The 11,153-nt window shown below is 55.5% G+C and overlaps 1 protein-coding gene across 1 annotated transcript; it reads left to right on the forward strand.

Annotated features, from left to right (window-relative positions):
* Window positions 1-295: 295 nt before the first annotated feature.
* LOC311205023 (olfactory receptor 52R1-like) lies at window positions 296-1,237 on the forward strand (the record flags this gene model as incomplete). Its single annotated transcript, XM_084279312.1, has 1 exon — window positions 296-1,237. One exon carries the CDS (start codon window positions 296-298, stop codon window positions 1,235-1,237), a length of 942 nt encoding a protein of 313 aa, XP_084135438.1.
* Window positions 1,238-11,153: the final 9,916 nt, after the last annotated feature.

Genomic DNA, 11,153 nt, shown 5'->3' on the forward strand with positions numbered 1-11,153 from the left:
AGCGCAGGAGGGCTGTGCTGGGGGGCAGGGGACTGGCCAGTGCTGTGTCTCTGGCCCAGGGCTTTGCTCTGAAACTGGCTGTCTCTTGACTGGGGCGAGCAGCGGCTCGACCCGTGTCCGCCCGCAAGCAGCACTGCGCCGCTGAGAGTTCCGTGGGGCTGGTGCTGGGAGCTCATCCCCCCGCTCCCGGCACTGCAGGAAGGGTTCATCCGGCTCTGCTTGCCCCTGACCCCATCGGGTGCTTTGTGACAGGATTCGAGAGCCCCCAGCCCAGGCAGGAGACAAGACAGCTTTCATGTCGCTCAACTCTACTGCCTCCTCCCACCCTCCCTATTTCCTTCTCATTGGTATCCCTGGGCTGGAGAAGGAGCAGTTCTGGATTGCCTTCCCCTTCTTTATCATGTATGCCATTGCTGTGCTGGGGAACATCACCCTGCTCCTCATCATCAAGGCAGAGCCCAGCCTGCACGAGCCCATGTACCTCTTCCTGGCCATGCTGGCCTTCACCGACCTGGTCCTGTCCACCTCCATGCTGCCCAAAATGCTTGCCATCTTCTGGACGGGCTCTGGGGAGATTGGGTTTCTCTCCTGCCTTGTTCAGCTCTTCTTCATCCATACCTTCTCCATGGTGGAGTCGGGGGTGCTCATGGCCATGGCCTTGGATCGCTACGTCGCTATTTGCCGCCCGCTGTCTCACTCCACCATCCTCTCTGTGACGGTGGTGGTGGCCCTGGGCACCATGGTGCTGGCACGTGGGGTCCTCCTGGTGAGTCCTACCTGCTTCCTCCTTCTCAGGTTGCCCTTCTGCCAGCATCACGTCATCTCCCACTCCTACTGTGACCACATGGCTGTGGTGAAGCTGTCGTGTGGGGACACCAGAGTCAATGCCATTTACGGACTCTTTGTGGCTCTTCTAGTGGCTGGATCAGACACCTTCCTGATCGCTGTGTCCTACACCATGATCCTGCGGGAGGTGATGAAGTCATCTGCAGAGGCACGCCGCAAGGCCTTCAGCACTTGTGCCTCCCATGTCTGTGTCATCCTGGCCTTTTATGTCCCTGCCCTTTTCACCTTCTTCACCCACCGGTTTGGGCAGAGCATCCCGCCCCACATCCATATCATGGTGGCCAATCTCTACCTGCTCGTGCCCCCCACACTGAACCCCGTGATTTACGGGGTGAGAACCAAAAAGATCTGGGACAGGGTGCTCCTCCTCTTCCAGCAGAAGGGAAACTGACCCCCCCCCCTCCGGTGCCTCAGGCTCTGCTCTCCATCTGCTGCCCAGACTGGTAAGTTCAGCAGGAGTTAATGCTGTGACTGTTTGTTCAGGGAGAAACCCTTCCCCAGTGCCAGAGCTCAGGCTCTGTCCTTGCAGACATCACTGGACTGTCCCTGCCGTTATCCCCAACCAGGGGGTTCCATCTGCCGCCCGATGGAATTTGGCATAAAGACATTCTGCCCCTTGGGAGATGGAGAGTTCACCCCCCAGAAGTTAAACTCCTTGCTGTTAAAATACTTTCACTGCTGGAGTAAATGTCCTTTCATTAAAATAGCGATCCTTTCATGCTTTGACGTACTGTGTCCGTCAACAAATGCCTGGACCAGTGGACTCATGTCTCAACATTGCTGCAATATTGCATTAAGAGGCTTGTAAAGGGTTAAGGAAGACTTGCTAACAGGATGGCTTGAAGTGCCACAGTGGTGACCTCCCATAAACAATGCCTGACTTGAACGACTCTGCCTCACTGATAAAGAAGAAACACCAATTGGGACAGAAGTTTGAGGCTAACACCATATTTTGAGTAAATGACACACTCAAGGACTATGTGCTCTGTGGATGTAAAATGACTTCTTTGAAAAGTTCTAGTCCCCACCTCCTCCTTATCTGTCCATGAATTCCTTGCTTGTCTCTAATTGGTCACACATGCAGGCAAAGCATTTCACTGTAACTAGTTCAAGCTCCCCCTTGTCCTTGCAGGTACACAAAACCTGCTGAAACCCAACTTGTAGTTTGGATCAGAGTCAAGGGGTAGCTGAGTCTGCACAAGACAGAAGGTTACTTGTGGTGACGAAGAGGAGCCATCCGACTTCATCCCCACGACCCTCCACGACCACCCCCAAACAGCAGTGCGCAGGCGCAGTGGGGAGGAGGTGATGGAGATCACCTCTTGGAACTCATTTGAATACGAAGCGGGACAGGTTATGAGTATGTACAGGGGTGTGAGGTCACCTAATGAATACGCATCATAGAACTGTATGTAACCAAGCAGAACTGCCACCTTAGTGTGCACGTCCGCAGTGGAGCAACCCCCCTGCACCCAGCGCTGAACCATGACAACCAGCAACTAACGGAACCCCCCACTGATGTGAGGGCGATTCGGACTGATGGGACGCCTCAGCTCCGTGGGGGTAGATACTGAAATCTCTCTCTCTCTCTCACTCTTCTCTCTTTCACCCCCCACCCCTTTCTCCTGCACACTAGTTGCAGGCTAAATAAAGTGACTTAAACCTCGACCCCGTTTTGAGTCTTAATTCTGTTCCCGAGACTTGTGCAGACCTCCTCACGATAAAGCACCTGACTGGACATCACTCAGGGGTTAACCCCAGCCGCCCCCAGCCACCCAGAGCAATCTCAGGTCGGTTGGAACGCAAGGGGGTTTAACCTCTGCCAAAGCAGTTTATCGGGTGCGGATCGTGACACATGCATAAGGTGTTTGCACTGTGCAGCTGAGTGTCTCCAAGAGACCTTCCTGCAGCAGCTTCCCCTGTATCACGAGCGCTCCCTGCACTGTGGGATGCTGTTTCAAAGACCTGTATATATGGGGCTTAGGGACACGATGTAGCAGTGGGCTTGGCACTGCTGGGTTGACGGTTGGACTCAATGATCTCAGAGGTGTTTTCCAACCACAGTGACTGGATGATTCCATGGAAAAGTGCTGCAAAGGGAATGGTGACTGTCCTTGTAGAAGGAAATGGGGAGAATTCAACTTTAAGCACTACCCGTTTTGTGGTAAGGAAGCCTGTTGCACTTCGGTGAGGCTGTGCTGCTGAGACAGTTTCTTTAAGCAGCAGTTAGAGTTTTCTGCCAGCCTGAACTATAAACAACGAACAATTCAAGGCCAAAGTCGTGTCTAGAGGCAGTCAAGCGCCTCTGAGAATCACATACAGGAGACAACAACCCAGAAACAGCTGCATTTTGCCACTGGTGAAGGGAGCGAGAAGATGTAACGAGCTGTGCAGACACCAAGGACAGGGAGGGCTGGGGAGGAGGTGGCCCAGGTGCCGGAGAGAAAGATGCCCCTGCAGCCCCTGGACAAGCCCATGGAACAGGCCCAGACCCCACCTGCAGCCCGTGGAGGGGCTCCACGCTGGATGGAGCAGGTGGAGACATAGAGGAGACGCTGTGACCCTATGTTGGAACAAGCCCCTGCCAGCACTTGCAGCCATGGAGAGAAACAGAGACACAGAGAGGAGTGAGAGAGAGATTTGCACCAGAACAGGTTTGAAGGGGGAGGCTGGTGACCCCACAGAGGACTGGGACTGAGAGACACTGATTGATGACTGCACCCATAGCAGTGACCCACGCCAGGGCAGCTGGTGAATAGATAAAGCCCTGGGGAAAGGATTCACGTTGGAGAAGTTTCTGGAGAACTGCCTCCTGTGGGTGAGACCCCACGGTGCAGCAGAGGGAGGGTGTGGAATGAATGCCACCCCCCACCCCCGAGCTGAGAGGGAAACCAACTTGCAAGGGACTGACAGAAGCCCCCATCTCCCAGTCCCTGCTCCCTTGTGCTGCGAGCGGGGGAAGAAGGGAGTGAAACCATGACTAGAGTGAAGTCTGCTAAGAATGGAGCAGGGAGGGAGGTTAGAGGGGTTTTAAGATCTGGAAAAGGAAAACAGCTCATGAAGAAGTAACCCAGAACCCCATTTTTCCCAGTCCCTGCTCCCCTGTACTGTGAACAGGGGGGAAGAAGGGAGCAAAATCCTGAGTAAAGTCTGCTAAGAAGGGAGTGGTGAGGGGGAAAGTGTTTTAAGATCTGGTCGTGCTCTCAACTCTGGTTTCTTCGCTGTTCGTTGTAGTTGTAGTGTAGTGTAATAAAGTAGAGTAGCTTTTCTCTTCTTCACTTTGTGTTGAGTCTGTTTTGCCCACGTCGTTGGTGACAGAGTGATCTCTCACTGTCCTTATTTTGACTCCTGAGCCTCTTAATATATGTATTTTCTCCTCTGTCCAACCAAGGGGAGTAATTGACTTTGGTGGACGTCTGGCCTCCAGCTAGAGCTAAACCACGACAAAGCCAAAACCTTCACTAATCCCAGGCTGCAAATTCCCAAAGTCCCACGTAAATGTAAACCCTTGCAGAAGTATCAGAAGTCTTGTGAGGCTGCACCCCGAATACTGGGTTCAGGCTGGGGCCCCTCACACCAAGAAAGACATTGCGACCCCGGAGCGTGTCCAGAGAAGGGCAGCCAGGCTGGGGAAGGGTCTGGAACACGAGTGTGATGAGGAGCGGCTGAGGGACCTGGCACTGTTCAGTCTGGAGAAGAGGACGCTCAGGGGAGACCTTATTTCTCTCTCCAGCTCCCTGGCAGGAGGTTGTGGGGAGCTGGGCTCAGCCTCTTCTCACAGATACCCAGCGACAGGACGAGAGGGAATGGCTGTGAGTTGGGCCAGGGGCGGCTCAGGTTGGAAAGGAGGAGAAATCTCTTCTCAGAAGGAGCGGTTGGGCGTTGGAAGGGGCTGCCCAGGGAGGTGGTGGAGTCACCGTCCCTCGGGGTGCTCAAGGGAAGGGTGGGTGAGGCACTCAGGGACATGGCCAGCGAGTGCCAGAGGTGCTGGGGGGACAGTTGGACTGGATGACCTCAGAGGTCTTTTCCAGCCTGAACGATTCAGCAGGTCACCTTCCACGGGGTGCTGACCTTCGGGCCCAGACTGCTCCGGCCTGGTTCCCCTCGGAGTCACAAGTGCCCCGGCAAACCTGCTGTGGCCTGGATCAGTCTCCTCACAGGCTGCAGATGGTCTGTGCTCCCTGTCCTCACCCATGGGCTGCGAGGGGACACCCGCTCCACCGTGGGTGTGTCCAGGGGCTGCCGGGGAATCTCTCTCTCTGGCAGCGGGAGTGTCTCATTCTCCCCCCACCCTCCCTCGGGCCCGGCCTTGGTGTCCACACTGAATCACAGAATCACAAAACAACGAAGTTGGAAGAGACCTTTGAAGATCATGGAGTCCAACCAATCCCATCCTCAGCTAAACCAGATCCCTGAGCACCTCATCAACCCTTTTTTGAACACATCCAGGGAAGGTGACTCAACCTCCTCCCTGGGCAGCCTGTTCCAGGCCCTGACAACTCTTTCAGGAAAATGTTTTTTTCTAATATCTAATCTGTCCCTGCCCTGGGGCAGCTTCAGCCCATTGCCCCTTGTCCCATCTCCTGTCCCCTGGCTGCAGAGACCATCGCCCACCTCTCTGCACCCTCCTGGCAGGGCAGGGGAGGTGGGGAGAAGGGCTCCCCTCAGCCTCCTCTTCTCCAGGCTCAACACCCCCAGCTCCCTCAGCCGCTCCTCAGAGGATTTGCCCTCCAGCCCCTTCCCCAGCCTGGTTGCCCTTCTCTGCACTCGCTCCAGGACCCCAATGTCCTTCTGATGGTGGGGAGCCCAGAACTGCACACAGTACTCAAGGTGTGGCCTCACCAATGCCCAGCCCAGGGGCACAATTACCTCCCCAGACCTACTGGCCACACTGGTTTTGATACAAGACAAGATGCCATTGGCCTTCTTGGCTGCCCGGGCACACTGCTGGCTCATATTCAGCCCGCAGTCCACCAACACCCCCAGGTCCTTCTCTTCCTGACAGCTCTCCAGACAACCTCCCCCAAGCCTGTAGCGCTGCGTGGGGTTGTTGTGTCCCATGGGCAGGACTCTGCCCTTGGCCTTGTTAAACCTCATCCCGCTGGGCTCAGCCCATGGGTCCAGCCTGTCCAGACCCCTCTGAAGAGCCTCCCCACCCTCAGGCAGATCCACACCTCCTCCCAGCTCAGTGTCATCTGCAAACTTCCTGAGGGAGCATCCAATCCCTTCCTCCAGGTGATGGATAAAGATGTTGAACAAGGCTGGACCCAGGACTGAGCCCTGGGGGTGCCACTCGTGACCGGCCTCAGCTGGATTTGGTTCCATTCACCACCACCCTTTGGGCCCAGCCATCCAGCCAGTTTCTAACCCAGCTGAGGGTCCAGGCCAGTGGCAGCCAGTTTCTCAGTCAGAATGCTGTGAGAAACCCTGCCAAAGGCTTTCCTGAAGTTCAGGTAGACACATCCACAGCCTTCCTCTTCTCCATTAAGTGGACACCTTGTCATAGAAGGTGATCAGGTGAGTTTGGCAGGATCTCCCTTTTGCAAACCCATGTTGACTGGGCCTGATCCCCTGGCCATCATGCATGTGCTGCATGACAGCACCAAGATGTCTCTCTCCATGATCTTCCCTGGGACTGAGGTCAGACTGACAGGCCTGGAGTTCCCCAGATCCTCCTTCCTGCCCTTCTTGTCTATTGGTGTAACGTCTGCCAGGCTCCAGTCGAGTGGAACTTCCCCAGTCCTGGAAAGGGGGTTGGCAAGCACATCTGCCAGCTCTCTCAGTACCCTCAGGTGGATCCCATCCCACCCCATTGACTTGTGGGTCTCTAAATGGCCAAGTAGGTCACTAATCATTTCCTCCTGAACCATGGGAGCTTTGTTCTGCTTCCCCTCCATGTCAGCCAGCTCATGAGGATGACGACGCAGGGAACATCCAACTTAACTATTAAAGACTGAGGTAAAGAAGGAAGGAAGTACCTCAGCCTTGTCCTCATCCCTTCTCACTAATGTTCCCTCTGCATGCAGTAAGGGCTGGAGATTCTCAGTGACCGTTAATATAGATATAGAAGGACTTGGAAAGGTAATGGAACAGCTTGTTCTGGATGCCATCTCCAGGCAACTGGAAGAGAAGAAGGTCATGAGGAGCAGTCAGCATGGATTCACCAAGGGGAAATCGTGCTTGACCAATCTCACAGCCTTCTACGATCTCATCACCGGCTGGGTGGATGGAGGGAGAGCAGTGGATGTCCTCTACCTTGACTTCAGCAAGGCTTTTGATACTGTCTCCCATGACATCCTGATAACAAAACTGAGAGAGCACGGGATAGATGAGTGGACAGTGAGGTGGGTTGAGAATTGTGTTCAGAACAGCCTGCCCCCCTCCCCCCCCAACTCTGAGGCTCTATTAACTCTCTTTCTGAGAAACAGATGGCTAGGACATATAATCCAGCATTTTCAGGACGGTTTGTTCATTTTTCTGTATTAATTTTTCTCCTCAGCACAAAAGGGGAAAGAAGAACAGAACATATGGAGAATGAGCAGGAGCCGTCGCTCAACGCCGTGGCTGTCCGGAAAGAGTTTACACCCCTAGTGCACCTCTGGAAAGCTCAGTCCCACCGTGGAAATTGGATCAGACAGGTACAGAGTGTTTTCATTTTCATGGAAATTTGTTACCCTTCTGAGCTCTAATAGAACAGGACAAGAAGGAGGGGGCAGAATTGCCTTTAAGTCCCAGACGGCAACGACTTGAAACTCACTTAAATGAAAGTATTTCTTTTGAAATTGAATGTGCTTTAATTTAGCAGAAAAGGTGGTAACAAGAGGGAGACTGGAGCCACACAAGCACAGACTACAAAGAGGATACGATACCCCCGTGACTCTGGGTGCCAACTGGAAGAAACTGCACCAAACTCCACCAAACGCTGCCTGTCCTGGGACAAGGCAGCTCCTGCCTGTGGTGAGATGCCTCCTTTAGCACATTGTGCTGGGTTGGCCCTGGCTGGAGTCCAGACGCCCACCAAAGCTGCTCCATCACTGCCCTTCTCAGCTGGAGAGGGGAGAAAATAGATACTGAGAGGCTGAGGAGTGGAGGTAAGGGGAGGGAGAGATCATTCCTCAGTCAGTGTCACGGGCAGGACAGATCCAACATGGAATAAAAAATGCATCTGATTTGTTACCACCCCCACCCCCCCCAAGAAAGTACCCACTGAAACCAGACTGGGATCATGAGAAATAAACCCAAACCTTACACACCTCCCCCACCCCTCCCTTCTTCCCAGGCTCAAATCTACTCATGGTTTCTCTCCCTTCCGACCCCCAGGCTGGCACAGGGCAAGATGGGGAGTGGGGGGTTCGGACAGTTCATCATGAGATGTCTCTGCCGCTCCGTCCTCCTCGGGGGAGGGCGCCTCACCCCCTGCCCCTGCTGCACTGTGGGGTCCCACCCATGTCAGACAGCCCTCCCCAAACTTCTCCAGTGTGGGTCCTTCCCCACGGGGCTTCAGCTCTTCCCCAGCTGCCCCAGTGTGGGTCCTGCTGTGGGTGCAGCCATCAGTCACAGTGTCCCTCAGCCCCTCAGCCCCAGTGTGGGTCCTGCTGTGGGTGCAGCCATCAGTCACAGTGTCCCTCAGCCCCTCAGGCCCGGACTGCTCCAGCCTGGTCCCCCACCGGGTCACAAGCCACAGAATCCCAGGATCCCCAGGTTGGAAAAGCCCTTTAAGCTCATCGAGTGCAACCATCCCTGTCCTGTGCTGACCCAGCTCCCTGAGCACCTCATCTCCCCCCTGTTAAACAACCCCCCGGGGTGGGGACTCAGCCCCTCCCTGGGCAGCCTGTGCCACAGCCCCACAACTCTGCCAGGGAAGAACTTTGCCCTCCCAGCTGAGCTGACCCTGCCCTGGGGCAGCTTGAGCCCATTGCCCCTTGTAAGCTTCCCCAGCAAACCTGCTCCAGCATCAGTCTCGTTCTCCACAGGCTGCAGGTCCTGTGACCAAAGCAGGTCACAGCATGTTCCATATGTCCCCCCACTCCAGCGTGGGGCCTCTCCACGGGCTGCAGGTGGGGTCTGGGCCTTGTCCATGTGCTGTGGGGGGACACCCGCTCCACCATGGGTCTCTCCAGGGGCTCAAGGGCATCTTTCTGCTGGCACCTGGGGCGCCTCCTCCCCCCTTCCCTGCCCCTGGTGCCTGCACAGCTCCTCACACCTTCTCACTCCCTTCTCTGGGGCACAAAGCGGCTGCTGGTGGGTTTTTCCTCTGAACTGTGGTTCCCAGAGGCGCTGTGACCATGGCTGATGGGCTGGGCCTTGGTCAGCAGCGACTCCGGCCTGGAGCCGGCTGGGGTTTGCTCTGTGGGGCTGCAGAGAGCTTCTGGCTGCTCCTTGCAGAACCCACCCCTGCAGCTCTCCTCCTCCACCAGAACCTCACCACACAAACCCACAACACACCCCCAGCAGTTACAGCTGAGACACAGGAGCCCCTGAGTGCAGCACTTGGACCTGTCTCTGTGCCCCCGGATGGAACCTGCTGCTCATTTCCTGCTTCCCACACATTTCCCTGCTTTCCCCAAACAGTTTATTTCCTTTTCACATCTAAACTTGCTTATCAGCCAGGGTGTGTGGGATCAACAGGAGCACCTGCCAAGCAAGGGATGGTTGACCAGAGGACTTGTGCCCTCTCCTTCTTTTAGGATTCTGGGGCCTAACTGGCTAAAACCCTGGGAAAACTGGCCTAGAACTAAATTAAACTTCTCACTACAAGTTTAGACCATCAGGCACAACTTCCACTTGCATGGTGGGAATCAGCATGGATTTACATGCTCCATGACTTCTGTTTTTCTCTTTCCTCCTCCTCTTATTGCCCCTCCTGATGTCTGTTGGTTTGGGCTCGGGGTTGACCTGCCATGCCCCCAGAGGAGTATCCCACCACTACTCAGCACTTGTAGAGACACACTGAGATGCTGCCTGTGGTTTTTGGGATGTGGTACGAACAAAAAGAGCATGAAGAAAGTGGAGCAAGTTCAGCTGATGGCTCCCCAGGGTGGCTGGGCTTGGAGCAGTGCTCCATGAGGGAAGGCTTAGGAACATGGGCTTGTTCAGCCTAGAGCAGAGAAGGTTTGGGGAACACCCAGCAGCAGAATCATAGAACCATAGAATGGGCTGGACTGGGAGGGGCCCCGAGGGTCCCAGAGCCCCAACCCCCTGCCACAGGCAGGGACACCAACCTCCAGGCCTGGAGCTACACAAGGGTGCCCAGGGACCCAGCCAACCTGGCCTTGAACACCCCCAGGGACGGGGCACCCACCCCCTCTCTGGGCAGCCCCTTCCAGCCCCTCACCACTCTCTCTGCACAGAACTTCCCCCCAGTCTCTCCTCTCCCCCTTCCCTCCTCCAGCTTCACTCCAGCCCCTTGTCCTGCCAGTCTCTGCCCTTTAACAAGCCCATTCCCCTCCTGTTCCTGGGGTCCCTTCAGGGACGGGGAGGCTGCAGTGAGGTCCCCCCACAGCCTTCTCTTCTCCAGGCTGACCCAGCCCAGCTCCCTCAGCCTCTCTCCATGGGGAGCTGCTCCAGCCCTCTGAGCATCCCCGGGGCTCCTCTGACCCCTCTCCAACAGCCCCACATCTCCCTTGTGTTGGGCCCCAGCTCTGGACACAGGACTCCAGCTGGGGAGGGCAGAGCAGAGAGGGACAATCCCCTCCCTGTCCCTGCTGCCCCCCCTCTGCTGATGGAGCCCAGGATCCCATCGCCCTTCCCAGCTGCAGGAGCCACTGCCGCTCGTGGGGAGTTTCTCATCCCCCAGCACACCCAGGTCCTTCTCAGCGGGCTGCTCCCCAGGAGCTCTTCTCCCAGGCTGTGTCTGTGTCTGTGTCTGTGTCTGTGTCTGTGTCTGTGTCTGTGTCTGTGTCTGTGTCTGTGTCTGTGATTCCTACAGCCCAAGTGCAACACCTCACCCTTGGCAGAAGATCAGCCTTCCACCCGTGAGGAGGTGTTGAAGAAGAAGGAGCTGGGATCCTCTCAATGTGGCAGGAGACTGAGAGGAAAGAAATGCAAGTTGCAACAAGAGAGATTCAATCTGGATATAAAGAAAAACGTTTCAGCAGGAAGGACAAGCCAGCACTGTTCTACAGATCTCAAGAGGTCGTGCAACAACCTCCCTTGCGTGGAAGCTTTCAGTGCTGAATGGGATAAAGCCCTGAGTAAGCCTAGAGCTGCTTTGAGCAGGAGGTTGGATTAGAGATGTCCTGAGGTCCTTTTCAACCTGAAATACCCTGTGGTTCTGTGATTATCATCTATTGATGGAGACATCAGCG

Source organism: Gallinula chloropus (assembly GCF_964237585.1).
Source record: "Gallinula chloropus genome assembly, chromosome: 1".
NCBI lineage: Eukaryota > Metazoa > Chordata > Aves > Gruiformes > Rallidae > Gallinula > Gallinula chloropus.